Below are 16,727 nucleotides of genomic sequence, written 5' to 3'. Positions count from 1 at the left end.
GTTTCGAACATTTCTGCGCAAACGTCATTCGATGGGAAGGATTCTTTCCCTTTGGCGGGGCGCCTGTTTTGAGTGATAGGCAGAGGGATAGGCAGATAAACATTTCCACTTCAAGGTAGCCCAAGAAGGGCTATCGTTACCAAAAACGCTTTTCCAGGGCTGCTGTTCCAGCCGGTAGCCCTAGAATAAACTAGTGTAGACTGCCGGAGGCTATGTTCTTTTGAACGATAGTGTACTCTACAGAGCGCTTCAATATTAAGTGCGAATGCACTTTATAAGCGACCCCAAACCTTCCACCGCCTGCGGCGGCGTCCGCAGTCCTCCTCTCTATATAAAAAAAAACAGCATCCGGCGCCAGGTATCGATCCGAGGACTTTGCGGCCGCAGCGCGACGCTCTACCGACTAAGCCACGGACGCGACGCTGATATCAGTGTTAGTAACGCGCCTTATATCTTTAACGCATTCAAACTACGTCGTCAGCGCCGTGCGTTGGCGACTCAGCGGCGTTATAGCGGCTTGATAACTGCGTGGTGTACACGTGATACTACAAACCCGATGGAAGAGATGGAAGAGAAGGCGGCGAGGCGGTGGGCTGCGGGGGCCGAGCGCAAGCGCCGCAAGCGGGCCGACAACCGTGCATTCGCACTTTCACATTCTCCCCCTCGGGGAAATGCGGGGGAATTTTTTGTCCGAAGAATGACGACGATGACCTAATGATATAAGAATACAGACGAACACAACGTGTTTAGGGTCACTTGTGAGAACACCGTGCCACTAGCCTAACCTGGCTTACACATGTGTTTTTTGAACACGTGATAAGAAGTTTTATCCTCGTCATGCTTTCTCCTCTTCCCACTGCACGCACCACACATGGTGAGTGTATATACAAAGAACGAAGGCCGTCTCGCTGTTTTTATTTTCTCCTTTCGCCTTATGGGCAATAAAGTTCCATCAATAAGTCTTGGTTGTTTGTTGGTCTTTCGGCATTTTCGAAAACAGCTGGACGTTCAAAAGCGACGCGAGAATTTTGTGCCCTAATATGTAGAGTAATGAATCGCAAATTCTCTAGACCGCAATTTCCATCAATTTCGTCTCCGAAAACACGAGTGTAGACTGGGAAACAGTAAGTAGCTCTGCTTCACTGATTTAACGTCAAAAACGCTGATATTAACTACGAAGCTTCCCTGCCGATCCCTACGCGCAAGGCCAAGTTCCATACAACTTCGCAAAGGCAGCAGATGTATTCCCGCTCGCGCGAAATCACCTTTTCCCGTGTTCCACTGCTCGCGCATGTACTGGAACCATTTGTTAATTCTGAACTTGGAACACAGCCACGTGAGGGCACCGATAGCGCTTTTGTTTTTTCTCGGGGGATTTTTTTCTGATACCACAAGAATCAAGGAACCAGGTAATACTTTATCAAAAAAACAATGCAAATACCCCTCATATAACAATAATTTGCCTCAAATACGCGTAACATTTTCTTTTTGTTCAGCAATGTTGAAAAGTGAAAGCATTGCCACTAGATTTACTACTTTTAAAACGCTTTGCTATATAAGAGTATTGTTCAAGCATTCTTTTTACCTGCAGTACGTCATCTTGGCTTTCGCTCTCCTCGTAGCTAAGCTATGCCCTCTCCATATTTCTGCGACCGTATTACCACATTCTGTCCCATGAAATCCTCGACCAAGAACCGCTTCGCAGTGGAACCATGCCAGTCTTTGAGAAGGAAGCAAACTTTATTAAAAAAGGGTGGCCCGAAGCCGCGGGGGAATTGGAAGGCAGGGAGGACGGGGTCAAGGAGGGCCGAGATTCTTTGAGGTACTTGGTATTATCTTGTTTTGGGATACGTAAAAAGGTATGAAAAGTTTTTCCTCTGCGAAACGTACCGTACGCCTCCCGGACCCGAACGCCGAAACTCGCCACTTAGTGCACAAATTGTTGCGGAAGTGTGCCTTAGCTTGGGAACTGTTAAATTGTTTGTGGCTTGCAGAAAACATATTTACTACGAGAAGCCTTCACAGACGCTGCGAAGTTTGATATTACTCCATTGCACCAATGATTACCTGGAAGCATGATTTTTAAGTTATTGTGAGGTTCATATTGCTATTAGGGATAGCAGTTACGACGAAGCTGAATTCCGAGGGGAGACACAAAAAACTACGCAAACGGTGAACACTTTTAACAATCCTTCACAATTTCAACTTTTTTGGGTTCGCCACCAATATAAGACGGGGATACTTTCAGCCACAGCGAATAGTTACTGTTTCAACTTTGTGTTAGGTAATTGGACAAGCGGTATTTAAAAAAATCGTTGCCTCATAGCAAATTTAAAATGCGTGAATCGGCACCCTCTGGGAAAATGAAGCTACGGATCAGATACGTGGTAAATATTTGCCACCTATCTAACTTGAGTCGAGGAATAAAACTCAAACGTCATCTAACGATACAATGTTCGATAAAAAGGAAAGGTGAAAAAGTTTCCGAGACATCTACGTTTGTATCCTAAGATGCAAGTCACAGTATCACTGGCGAAACTTCGACTTGCAGGTTTGACGCGCCGACGCTACAGAGGCGATGAGGCGCGCGGTAGCGGAGGGCTCCGGATTAATTTTGACCACCTGCGTATGTTTAACGTGCACCGAAATCTTGTACATGCGGGCGCTTTTGCTTTTCGCCTCCATCAGAGAAGCGGCTGCCGTAGCCTGGAATCGAACCCGCGACCTCGTGGCCAGCAGCGCAACGCCTGAGCCACTGAGCCACCGCGGCGGGTAGTCAAAGTTCTTCTGGGAGCTTTCACTACGACATGCCTCGTTGCCCACGCATAGCCTCGGGGCATGAATCACCAGAAATTTATATTTTTTATCTTCTGGTGGAAACACGTTTTGGTGTGATGACGCAAGTTGCGGGCACGGCTGGAGACCACATCGGCCGAGCATGCTACCAGAGACTGGGCATTGAACAAACTTCATCGCACAGGGGTGGGATAACGTGCAAACGCGTCTCCTTTCTTTCGTATCCGGCGTGTCATTGTCCGCGTTTCCAAACTTTTGTTGCCGTAGCGCCTTACTACAGGTTCAGCAGAACCCTCGAATCTCGTTGCCTCAGTCGTAGCTTCCTGGGGGCAGTGGTGACGTATTTTCGTGGACGCCTGATGAGCACGGGTGATAGCGGACGGCTAGGAGCCACTGGGTAATAGAAAAATGAGCCTATTAACGCTATCGCGTTAAATTAAGTATAGCCGCGAATTCGCGTAATAGAGCACGCTAAATGCAGCACCATAATTGGTATACGCCAAGGGAACGGTACGGCACAAGATGTTTTTCCAAACAGTACTTATCCTCCACAGGAGAAAACGGCCCGTGTGCAGCACTATACAACGAAATATAATATAATGTCAGTTAATTCGATCCAATTATGTCCATCGATGTGCAAAGCGACGCTCTCACAATGCCTTTTTAAAATGCAGCGCATCATGCACAAGATACCAAACGTGCCTATTTTAGTGGCCCCGCATGTGTTCCTGTCTGAAGAGTCACGGCTCCGGGTAAAAATTTACCGGCCCTTCCAAAAGAACGTTGCGCGAAGTGCGAAGGCTAAAGGTGCGTACGATCTTCCATGCAAGTGTGTCCAGACCATCACCAAACCATCAAACACACAAATCGCAATCGAGAACGAAATTGATGCAACGATTTTTCCCGCACTATGTAAATGCATCTACGAACAATCCAAATGTATGCCGATACGTTGTTTATAAGATAGAGGTATACTATTGTGCTATTTCTTCGTGATCGTTGCGTGTATTCTCTGATATAGAACGCTTCCTTTTTGGAGATTTTCGAGTAACCGTTTTGACGCAATCGCAACAGTGTTTCACGCACGCGCCGTGTGCAAAGAGATATTATTAGAGCTTTTCGGTATATTCACTGTTCTATAGAAAAATGCTGTAGTTTTTTTACAGCACAACATCGGTCCCACTAAGAAAGCTTTAGCTTTAGAAGCGAGCGTCAGGTCTAGCAAGGCATTCAGGCTGCGCGCCAGCTGTTCGAGAAACCAAAACATTTTAACTCTTGGCATCGCGGAATAGAAGTTAACGTAATGGTTATATAGAAGCAATAGTCAGCTTCGCGTTATCAAATCTGTCTTTCCAAGGTAACGACAGCTTAAAATGGGAAGGTAATTAAATTTGGCGAAAGAATAAACGCCGGTAGCACATGGTGTTGAATACTGATGTCATTGAGCTGGATAGGTGAATAACAACGAAGAAATCATGCGTTGATAACAGAATGTTGTTGAGGTGGCACGTGCCTAGAGGCCGGGAGCCAATAACGTTGCGATCGGTGGAGGTATTATCTTCGCTTTGCTCGTTGACGATACAAGGCTACGTAAGTAGTGCACAAGATCAATGACACAGAATTAGCGGCCGCTGAGTGCGGTAGTGGACGTTAAGTGATCTTTGAATGATTTGTCTTTCTGACATTGCTCTCAAAGAATGTAGGTCGACTGAGTTATATAAATACTTTCCCTTGCATGTTTACTCCCTTTCAACACGCATCGGCCATGGCATTGGAAGCAGCTAAAATAGAACCGCCTCCGAGATTACGCAAACCAAAACCATAAACGGGGCTATCGCTTTTAAGCTCTACGTGCCTGCTGACTCCGAGCGGTATACAGGGGGTTTAATGTGGGACGCGTGAGGGGAGGTGTGCCATGTTCAAGGACTGCATATTGGAAAGGGACGGAAAAAACGAGACACCGGCCCACTTGTTTTAATAGCTGATAGTGGCACGAAGGCTGCTGGAAATGTGGGCCAAGAGCATTTGATGCTTGTTGCGTTCGAGGACGCCATGAGGCCTGCAGACGTGGCTGGTCGCGCGTCTGCTTAGGACTGGGTTTATAGGTTTCGCAGTAAGTACTCTTTTTTAGACCAACGTGGAGACGGGCTTGTTAGCATCGTTGAAACGCGCCTCTTCTCTCACAGAGCAACGAACCGATTATTGCAATAAGCGGCATATAGGAACAATATCTGGTGAAATGAAAAGTTCCCTCTTTCTTTCCTTTTCGAAATGTGGGCTTACTTTTGTGTGCTAAACACACACACACACACACACACACACACACACACACACACACACACACACACATATATATATATATATATATATTTATATATACCGGTAAGTATAATGAAGAAAATGAAACACGTCGAAATAGGATTGGTTTGAGCATAGATTTGAGCATGCCTTCCTTGATGCCTTCCTTGAGGATGTGGGTATGAGCAGTCGGCGCGTGATGAATTCTCTTACCCTTGGAGTCGGCGCATGAATGATTCTCTTACCCTTGGAACTTTCCTCCACCTTATCTTTGAACCTAACAATGTCGAGTTTGACGATCTCAATTAGGTGCAGGTCAGCGGAACGTCAATGGAAACTAGAATCAGGCCCACCTACGCCATTATTGTTATGGGACGTCTTGAGTAAAACTTTCTCGAAACTCTGAATTTTAAGCAACTGTATTACAAAATATATATTGGCGATATATTCATGATATGGCCGCATGGTGAAATTTAACTAGCGCACCCTAATATCTCCCCCTCCCATCCCTACTCTATACACAGGATAAATTTTCAGGATGTTGCAGTCACGGTTTCTCAGGGCAGACTTCATAGTAATGTTAATAGAAAACCGACAGATACGTGCCATTATTTACACTTCAACAGCAGCTATATCAGACACTGCAAGACGGCAGGACATTACTGCCAGGCTCATCTTTTTAGGTTAATCTGAACTGGCTAAGCTGACTTCGATTCAAACTGGCAGGAACTCCAAAGCGCGCGCTTGAATCAAAAGTACCCAGAGAAGGTAATTGACAACGCGATTACACTAGCTAACCACTTTAGCCGCACCACAATTCTCCGTAAATTATCTCCGAACCCTGATCTGCCATCAAACCTTGTTTTCACACATTCAGCCTCAGGTGCGAAAGTTGCATACACAATCAGAAAACACCACAATATCCTTGTTCAATGGAACGCCTAAAAACAAACTTTCCCGAGCCGACAATCGTCATTTATAGACGGAGCAAGAATCTGGACGACTTTCTCACTAAATCCAGCATCAGCCGACCGCAAACTACTGGTTGCATGCCCAGCAACAAACCGCGGTTTACGGTATGCTCGAAAATGGCCACGACAGAGCGCACCGACAGCACAGCTTCAAACTATTCTGTTAATGTAAAACGTAACTTTAAATGTGACTCCGCGCACACATCGGAATCTTACTAATGCCGAAGAACGTCTGTTGCGCCTACTACAGACGAACACACTGCCATCACGTTCGCCCGACGTTATATCTGTCGCCCAATGGCCCTGCGTGTGGTGCGAAGGACACAGTCGCCCATCTCATATGGGCATGCTCTGAAGGCCCCTTTCCCTTGATACCCTCAGTAAATCTCTGGGAGAAGGCGCTGGGTAGCTCGGACCTGCAGACCCAGAAGAATCTCGCGAAAAGAGCGACCATGGTCACCGGGAGGCTGCGGCTGTCGGTCACCGAACGCGCTTAACCAGGCTTTTGACGTTGTATATCGGCGACGTTGTATATCGGCTGAAATGCACCCTTCGGGGCCAACAATACATCGGCCACACTGACATGCACTTCAATTTGGGGCCTAATAATGACTGTTCTCATGCTAAAAACTGCCCTTCTTTGCCTCTATTAAGGCACTTGAAAACTGGCCATGCTGCTGAACAGCTGGTGGCCATAAGTCTCAAATAAAATTTTAAAATCCATCGCGATTGCGAGGTCCGAGAGTCCTACCTTATCTACAAACTTCAGTGGGCGTCATTTGCCATCATTGAAAGCTTTGGAAACTTGCGTGTTTTCCCGCCGACTAAAACTTCGGCCCTCCCCATCTTCTCCTCCCCGTTATTCATATGCCGGAATTCTGGACCCGCCAGAATAGTGTGACGCGCTTTTAGTTATTTACTTCCGCCGGTAATAATTGATCGGTTGATGGTAGGGTTTAACGCGCCGACGCAACGCAGGCGATGAGGCGCGCTGTAGTGGACGGCTCCGGATTAATTTAGACCCCCTGGGGATCTTGGAGGTGCGCGGAAATCTCGTACACACAGGGGTTCTTGTTTTCGCCTCCATCAGAAAAGCGGCTGCCGTGGCCGGGATTCGAACCCGCGACCTCCTCTCACCAGCACAACGCCTTAGCACTGAGCCGCCGCGGTGCGTCGCCGGTAATCCTATCGTTTATTAGGCAACAAAGTATGGCAGACTTTAGTTTGCGTACTAGGAACGCGTTCTTCAGCACAGTGGCTTCATTAAGAATATCTGACCAGTCAGCGGTCGCAGCCGCACACATGTTTCAGTGGCGCCAACCGAGCCTTCCTATTTGTTTGTAGGGTTGGCGCCACTGAAACATGTGTCCGGCTGCGACCGCTTCCTGTACACCATTCCCGTAATGTCAGTGACCATTGGAATGCTGTGCTCCCAGTGATTGTGTGAGATGCTTTCTGTTACTCTTTGCGCTTTCCTTTCTTGAGCAGAGCGGCGCCCTTCTGAAGCGGGCGGTCCCTGTCACTCTTTCTACAAGCTGACGAATGATAGAGGACAGCGTTTTGAAAGATTTGGGTACTCTTCTCTCCCCTATGCATGTTTAGGTTTCTTTTTGTTTTCTTTTTTCTCTCTCTCAATTGCTCTTTTTGTTAACCTTTACCTCAACTCGCCGAGAGGGTGTGTTTGCTGTTGCTTTTCTCCCCAAATCACCCCCCCCTCTCTCTCTCTCTCTCTCTCTCTCTCTCTCTCTCTCTCTCTCTCTCTCTCTCTCTCTCTCTCTCTCTCTCTCTCTCTCTCTCTCTCTCTCTCTCTCTCTCTCTCTCTCTCTCTCTCTCTCTCTCTCTCTCGCTCTCTCTCTTTTTGCGGCGTCGTTGGACGACGAGCTTATAAATACGTGCAGAAAAATAGGAAATGTTGCCTTGATAAAGGTCGGCATCCGACCAAAACGTCGACCAATAAACAGTTTTGTTAGAAGCTATACCTATTTTTCAATATATATATATATATATATATATATATATATATATATATATATATATATATATATATATATATATATATATATATATATATATATATATATATATATATATATATATATATATATATATATATAGTACTCAATGTGCTATATTTTTATTCTATCTTTATAGAACGGAGCAAAATATTCCTCACCTGCGTATCCAGTGATGAGCTTGTCTACGTAAGCCGAGGTTGAGCTCTCGCACGACCCTTTTACGGCATCCGTCATGCACGTCCTGTAGGTGTTGAACGAGCTGCGTAGATCCAACACAGGCAGCGCAAATTTATGGGGGAATATGTAAACACAACGAGCACCGGGATTTTTGCAACTTCCGCAAAAAGCTGCGAATGGAACTAGGCACAGACACCAAAATTTGTTCGTCGATAAGTAATATAACCAAAAAAAGTCATGGAGGGCACACACTAAACGCGATTAACCGGTGAACGTAACTGGCGCTCTCTACTCACTCTAAACAGTAAGAAAGAGCGAACGCTTCCACCCAGTTATAGTTCTAAAGTATTATCCCATCCAAGCAGGGCGGAGAAAATGATATTCATCAGCCACCTCTAATGGCCATGTGGCACCTCTTCTCATACCACCTTATTGTCCAACCAAAAACAACCGGAAAATATTTAATATTTATTGGGCCTTGCAGGTATTAGAGGGAAAGTATTTTTAATTAATTCATTTTTTCCTGTACATATAGTTACATATTTCTTTACACGTCTGACACTCCACCTCTAATGGCCATGTTTAGTACACGTGGCACCTCTTCTCATACCACCTTATTGTCCAACCAAAAACAACCGGAAAATATTTAATATTTATTGGGCCTTGCAGGTATTAGAGGGAAAGTATTTTGAATTAATTCATTTTTTCCTGTACATATAGTTACATATTTTTTTTACACGTTTGACACTCACTGACAATAAATATGGTTTACAACAGACCCGAATGAATTACACGTTATTGGGTAGTTGTACACTTCAGTGCGGATCATTCTGTGGCCAGTTAGGAGGTGTATTTTGGTGGTAGAGGCTAAGTGTTTTCAGCGCTCCCTCGCACAGTGTAAAATAGAAAGTGCCCCATTTCCGTCTTCCACGATGTTTGCATGAAGACGAAGTATACAGAAGGAAGAACTCTCCAAAGTGTTATTCCGCTAGTGGCACGGTCGATGCCGGTCAACATTTCTTAGTTCTGAGGAGCCTTTGGAAATGCTTAGGCAGAACATAAGTTATTGGGCCACCTGTTGAGTGTGTTTTTATCGCTTTTTTTCTCTAATGCTTGACTGTGAAGCAGTTTAACATAACAAGAGGAAGGCAGGTGCCCGCGTATCTTTTTGTACAATTGTTTATTTTTTTTTTATTCCAAATACCTACAGCGCCCGTTGGGCATTTTTGTAGGGGGGTTAATTATTAATCACAAAAACAACAAGTAATCATAGAAATGCAAGCTATACAGTGGGAATACAGGTTTGTCTCTGTAATCAGAACGCAGCAGAACATAGCAACAGAACATAATTCCGAACAAAGCAACAATATACGGTCAAAAGCAGTAAATCAAATGTTAGCATTCAGGAAACACTTTCAAGAGCAGTCAAAACATTTGGTCAGCGCACAATTTCATTCGGGAGCACGTTCCAATCGTTAATTGTATTGGGAAAGAAGGAATACTAAATACATTGATGCGGCACTGGAACGGTTTAATTTTTTCTAAATTGTCTCTTCGTGCGGACACGTAATTCGGCGTTTTTAGGTAAGTGTTTTTGTTAATTCCAGTTGACCGTATCTTAATGTTATGGAGAAGCTTTAATCTACAATTTTTTCTACGCGAGCATAATGTTTGCCACCCTAAGTTATCTCGGATGACAGAGCTTCTTACATTCAAGTTGAAGTTCCCTGTAACAAATCTGGCTGCACGCTTCTGTACCCTTTCCAGCTGTTCTTTCAACACTTCCGTATATGGGTCCCACACTGCGCACGCGTATTCCAAAATAGGCCTAATGTTGGTGAAATAAAGTGTTTCTTTTAGTGATTGAGGGGAATGTTTGAAATTTCTCTGAAAAAAGTACAAGAGCCGAGAAGCTTTTGCAGCTGTTGCATGAATATGGTCTGTCCAATCTAATTTAGAGTTCAATGTTACACCTAGATATTTCATTTGTTGTACACTTTGTAATACATTATTGTTTAAAGATAACTACACTGCAGTGGTTTTTTCTTATTAGTAAATGTTACATGGTAGCATTTAGCTATGTTTAAATTCATCTGCCATTGCGTACACCATTCTGATACTTTGAATAAATCTGATTGTAATACATGTGAATCACTGACACTCTTGACAGGGTAGTACAAGACGCAGTCATCGGCGTACAATCTGATATTTGACCGGATACCATTGGGTAGATCATTCACAAAAACCAAAAACAGCAGCGGGCCAAGAACTGATCCCTGGGGCACGCCAGACAGAACTTCAACTGGTGATGATGAAGTGCCACTTATGACTACCCGTTGTTCCCGTGCAACGGGAACAACGGGTGTCCTTGCTTGTCCTTGCTTGTGTGTCCTTGTGTCCTTGTTTATCAGTTTAGCTTACATTTAGGTATTATTTTTGTTACTTTGGACGGGCCTGGTTTGCAATTTGATGCGTCCTTGCGTCACAACTAAAAGTAGAGCGTTCGTCAGACCAGAACATTTTGTTTGGTTCCTCATCAATTATTCGTATTCAGAAATAATTTAGGCGTTGTAGAAGCTGTTCTTGTTGGAAACGTTGTATATTCCCGAAAGATACTGTTTACCTTGAAAAAAAAAAACGTACGCCTATTTATTGGCCGTATTTTTAGTTAGCCCTAAAACGGTGCTCGCTGCCTGTGTTATTGTGTTACCTACGAAGAGCTGGATTTGTGCCAAAATACAATATGGTCACTGGTAAAGGGCCCTTGAAAAGGTAGCTTTGGTGTAACGCTTTACCGTTTGAGATGTCCCGATAAAGGCCCACAAAAGTGGTTAAATACGACCTTGTTCCACTTTTGCCGTCGAAAAAAAAAACAAGTGTGAAGGTTATTACTGCTGCACTTCTTACCAGCACGAGAGCCCGAGACGGCTCTTCTGGGGTGCATCCACACTCTGGTCCAGAACCAGTGTCAGGTCGCGCATGCACTGGTGTAACTTTCCCCCGTTAGTGTTTAAGCAGGGCGCGTGCTTCAGGTACTCTGCCAAAAAAGATAAAGACAAGGGGCATCACTGCATGGCTGTACAAATTATTACGAGGAAAGCGCTGTTACTATGCAACTGTAGTCACATTTTGCAGAACCTTGGTCCCGCCGCAACATCCTTAGTATTCATTAAAGCTTCCCATCTCTCTCTCTCTCTCTCTCTCTCTCTCTCTCTCTCTCTCTCTCTCTCTCTCTCTCTCTCTCTCTCTTGGGCCTGCAGCCTGAATAAAACCATGTAAAGGGCTTGTGAGTAATGCCTCTGGATACTTCTTTTTTTCTTGCCTCATGTGTTCGTATTGGCAAAGAAGGTAAATTACGCAGCAAGAGGAACATCCTTATCTTGCCATTCAGATGGATTAAAAAAATTAATGGCAAAGCTACACCATCGTAATTTTGATGCCAAAGGAGTGCTTGTGCAAATGTTCCAAGGACAGTCAGCGGGCACAAGACCTACAGTGAGATTAGCATTCTTGGTGCTTGCTTAACCAGTGTCAGCATTCACAATTGCGCGTAATTATGTTGAACGTAGGCATGACCTTCACCCTGGAATACGGCTTCATAGTACGCACAAAACTATGCCAATGTAGGAACAGAGGTGAAGATTATACTTGTTCATAGGGACCTCTTTGTACTTTTTACCGCTCTCAAAGTATCCCAAGCACCATAGTCGGTAGAAAGTCAACATAGCGGACAGGATGTGATGTGGCTACAACAGAGCCAGTGACGTCATGGTTAGTTGTATCATAAGGGCATCATTGCTCGTTTACAACTGAAGAGCTTAACCACCATGAAGAGCTCAAATTGAATTTTGTGGTTCTGTTCCCAAAATTTAGGTGGTCGCCTCTATCTGTGCTCTCTAATGACTGCAGTCTTCAAAGATCGCTTAGTTTTCTACAGGGAACAGGGTTTTGGAAGCATGCATGTCGCTTGTTTACACGTGCGACACATAACATCATTAAAACGAGTAAACAACGAGAGTTGTCTGCCCGGATAGCAGACGAAATAGCCGTTCGATTGCTAGAATACTAGAAAATGTCAACGCTATACAGGATGCTTTCGTTGTTACAAGTATATGCTGACCATGTTGGTAACAACTCACGGTGTGTAAAAACCCCAGTATACCTGTATTTGCTCCTAGTAGTGAGCTTCTTTCTGCGGATTAAAAAAAACGTTCTTGACGGCTGCAGGTTGCGTTAGGTACTCATGTCAGCCTTCCTAAGGGCGAAGCCGTGCTAAACATGTCGCCGTATCACATAGGCACGCTAATAGATCAAAACAATCCTGCTGAATGGACTTCAAATATTTATGACTTTTGCTTCTGCTGATTAGGTGCAGCTTTCCGGGTTGTCACAGTTCTGGCCGATGTGATTACTCCGGAGTTATTTAGCATGACGCAAAATGTTTTGGCCAAGCTGATATTGAATGTGAAAGCTTACTTTGTGAAAGCTTAGTTTGTGCGCACTTTGAAGTTTAGAACTTTGTCCAAGCATGTCCCAGGGCCACGGAAACTTCAACTTTAAATTAATTATTTTTATTAGAATAAATATCAGCTTTAAGTTTAACATTCTCATGGCGAATTACGCAAACATTACTTGTGGTTCAGCAAAGCTAGTTCGTAGTGCCCATTGACAAGTCTGCCCCTTCCTCCATGCGAAATATATACGGTTTTACTAGGTTCCATATCGATCGCCTTTTTGGGCGGGAAAGCCGAGGATGAACGTCAGCGCGACTGGCGGGCAAACAAGCAGTGCGCTCAGCCACTCGTGATCGTTATCCGTTTTCCGCTGTAGCACGGTTCAAGGGTGCGAGCTAGGGGAGGATGCCTCTGCCGGTTTGCAATCATCAGAGTTACACGTGTTGAGGCCACGGCTGGTCGGCAGTAAAAGGAAGACGCGCACACACCTTTCCCACCGGGGCTGGTTGTGTTGCACTTGACGTTGACCTCGTTGCGGATGCCGTCGAGTAAAAGCATGACCATGCCTCGGGGAAAACGGGCGAGGCATTTGGTGGAATACGAGCGGGCACACTTCTCCGAAGCCTTCTCCTTCCTGGGCGGAGGAAACAAGATGCATAGAAAAGTTAAAGAGGGGTAAATTTGAGATTAGCATTGGCACGCGACCGTGCTCGTTTTGCAATATTCCTTGCATAAATAGCGCCCGAGGCATTGTTGAATGCGAAAACACCACTTTCTTTTGCATAGATAAGTGCTTCTCACAACCGCCACGGGCGACATTTACTAGCGCGTGCGCTTTTTCCTTCGCGACATCCGTAATCACCGTTTAACGCGGGAAAGTGATTGTGCCATCATAGCCTGACCATGAGAGGAGAGACAACGAACCGCGCTATTACAGATTGACCATGTACGCAAATGACACAGCCCCCCCCCCCCCCCCCCCCCTGTACTAATATGGGAACAAAGTAGGCAAGCAAGACGCCCTGGAGGACAGCACGAAGATAAACAGCTGACGTCGTACTACCACAATAGGAGAAAAAACAACCTCAAGCTGGCAGACCCAAAACGTTGGTAGCTTATTATGATATTTTTTTCAGCAGTCACACACGTTTGATGTGTACTACAAACTTTTGTATGAGGTATATCGATAGGCGTGGAGTAACGAATGACCATTTTATTTCAAGCACCGAAATTCTTGCAACCACTCTACTGTCAAGAAATCTTGCCGCAGCGAGCTTTGCCTACGAAGTTGCGCACATCGTTAACCGCTCAATACCCACTATGAAATATCACCCCCCACCCCTTTCCTTCGCGGTTTTTAAATCCTGTTAAGCCGCTTTACACGGCACCGTTTCTGCGGTCCTCCTCATCAACCCCGACACTTCTTTCGCAAGTGTTATACCCCTCGATGCCGTCATGTCTCTTTGACAACGGGCAGATAATGGCGCTAGCCACGTTATCAAGTGTTGTACTTTTCATTCCCTATAGGACGGACGCGCTTTCGTCGCTCGATGGAAAATGAGGGGTGTATAGAGGAGGGTCGGCGTGAAAAGAAGCGCGAACGGGAGCGAAAACAACAGAAAGCCGCTGCTGCAAAACATGCAGTCACTGCAGTTGCTATCTCAAGTTCCATCACATCGAGTAGGTACGAACCCCTCGCGGATTCGGAACTTGCCCGCTTGGAATGCCTACGTGCGTAAATAATTCTTGTTATGCTTGACGGGCTTTACATCAACATTTTCGCCGGTGTCTTTTACGTCTAAACACACGTACATCACCCGCTGCCATGTTTTGCATGCATGGGGGGGTGGGGGTACAGGTAGGGCGGCATGCACGAGAAGCGAGGCTTCATGCCCGCACCAATGACATGTCTATTGTGCTTGGAGGAATGTTTAATGTGGACATGCTTAAACGTTGGAGTCCCACTGGCAAATGCGACCTGTTTGGTTTCCTCCGTGGTTGTGCCGTTTGGTTGGGTGCGTTACACGGACGGTAAGATACCTATGGCGATAACCTATGGCGATAGAGGGAAACAAAACAGATAGCCACATTTTTCCCCTTGAATAAAGCTGGAGCCCTACTAAGTTTCGTGCAGCTAATTGGCAAGGAAGTAAGCTAAATCGCAAGTTTCAAAGAAACGTGTTTTGCTTAATGCACTCCTTGGACGGCGTCCAGCCTTGCTGGTCATCCTTCAGGGAGTGAAAGGCAAGTGAATGTTTTTGCTAGTTCCAACGCTTCAACAATTTTGCACGCAAAAATTATGGACTCTTGCCGAGACCTCCACGAACCCCTTTTTTAACACATCACCGCCCACGAACCCTTTTTTTAACACATCACCGGATTTGTGAGAGTCTCCACTGTTAAGCTAGGCCCTACTACAGACAACCGGGCGTTGGAATCAGCGCTAGCTCGCGGCCTCCTGAACTTATAATGCTGTCTACGTCCTCCTTCAGCCTTTCCTTTCCAGCTCAATAGACGTTAATTACTACCACTCCTACTACTTCTGGGGAACCATGACATCCCCGCCATGGGGTAAAAATGTCTTCTTCAGCACTCTCAGGGCCGATTAGGAGCAAGTAGCATCATTCCTTCGTTCACCCATTCACGTCTCTGCCGGTTTGCCCTTCATAACTGCTTCCGCATTGTATAGGCAACTCCGTACAGATCTCAATCTTCACTGACCATTATTCGTTCGCGTGGTCTCCCTTAGATCTTAGATTTAATGTCATTGGTATTCGCCATATTGCCGAGACGTACAAAGCTGTGCTTATGTTTGGACTGTGTTTTTAGCAGCAGAGGAAAATTAGAAAAAAGAACTTACCTTCTTATTAGCGCGCAATTTTTGCGTCTATTTCAAAGTGGAAACTGGAGTGAAAGGTTGGTGTCCCACACTTACGGACACGACGTAACCAGCTGGTCCTTGTTTGTGGGTATAACTGGCCCTCCGGCAAAGATGATAAGATCGGTGCCACACTTCTCGAAGCTCTCGGTGCTGCAACCGGGGGGTGTCCGCGTCGTTGTTGCGGCCAGGGCGCACGAAGACAGGCCTGAAAGGTGCACACTTTGTAAACTCTAATGCTAGCACTCTATGGCCCAATGATCAAATTCGACAATTTGTTTTTTTTCGATATGTCAGACAGTCTGTCGAAGCTGACAAAACACAAACTCCTATACAGTGGTACACTGAAGCGTCTTGCAAGCAGTTCTCATATGCTGCTACCTGGACTGCAGTCGTTATGACAACATAGACTAACGCTGTGGTATGCGTTTCACTCCTAACCTCTCTACCATTCTTTGTTAAAGAAATTCATGGCAAGCCCGAAAGCTTTCCTACATAAATACTGCGTACATCGTGCGTCACAACTTTCTCTAAAATTGCGTCTAATCTTCGGTGATAGTGCGTGGAATCGGTTGCAAACCTTCCAAGTCCTAAACCGCAAAAGAATAACGAACATATGCGGCGATTGTTCGCCCACTCAATGAACGCATCTACAAACGACGTCAATGTATACCGATGCGTGGTTTATAAAATAAAGGTATACTATTGTGCTCCTCTTTTATGGTCGACGCGTGTTCTGTATGATCTAGAACCATTCCTTTTTTGCTATTTTAAAGTAACCGTTTTGGGACCAAAAATTTTTCGAGTTCGCCATGTGTTCAGAGATCTTAGAGCTGTTCGGTCGACCAACCGGTCAAAGGGGAAATGCATTAGTTTTTCCACAGGACGCCATTGGCCCCACTAAGAAAGCTTTGGCTTTAAAACATTTTGTTTAACAGCAACGTTATTGCCTAAGCTGCTTCGTGAGTATCCAATATTACTGCCGCGAGTTCTCGGTTCTGGCGCGAAGAACTGAAGACTGCGAAATCCCTTTGAGGCTTCACGGCTGTCCACCATGTAGGAATAATAAGCAGAGACACCAAACCCCAGAGCGTGTTAGAGAGACGGGGTTGGGCGAACTCCACTTGCGGGGTTCATC

General features: G+C 45.3%; 1 protein-coding gene across 1 annotated transcript in view; it reads right to left on the bottom strand.

Annotated features, from left to right (window-relative positions):
• LOC144148967 (uncharacterized) overlaps positions 1-16,727 on the bottom strand; it is a 34,551-nt gene that overhangs the window by 3,563 nt on the left and 14,261 nt on the right. The window contains exons 2-5 of the mRNA XM_077680486.1: positions 15,647-15,797; positions 13,200-13,345; positions 11,165-11,294; positions 8,239-8,339 (exon numbers count right to left, since the gene is read on the bottom strand). Coding sequence (XP_077536612.1) covers positions 8,239-8,339; positions 11,165-11,294; positions 13,200-13,345; positions 15,647-15,797 — 528 coding nt within the window. The remainder of the gene's footprint in view (positions 1-8,238; positions 8,340-11,164; positions 11,295-13,199; positions 13,346-15,646; positions 15,798-16,727) is intronic.

The sequence above is a fragment of the Haemaphysalis longicornis genome, unplaced genomic scaffold (assembly GCF_048455015.1).
Source record: "Haemaphysalis longicornis isolate Haplotype H1 unplaced genomic scaffold, Haemaphysalis longicornis Haplotype H1 scaffold_8, whole genome shotgun sequence".
Classification (NCBI taxonomy): Eukaryota; Metazoa; Arthropoda; class Arachnida; order Ixodida; family Ixodidae; genus Haemaphysalis; species Haemaphysalis longicornis.
This window is presented reverse-complemented; position numbering and strand designations above follow the sequence as displayed.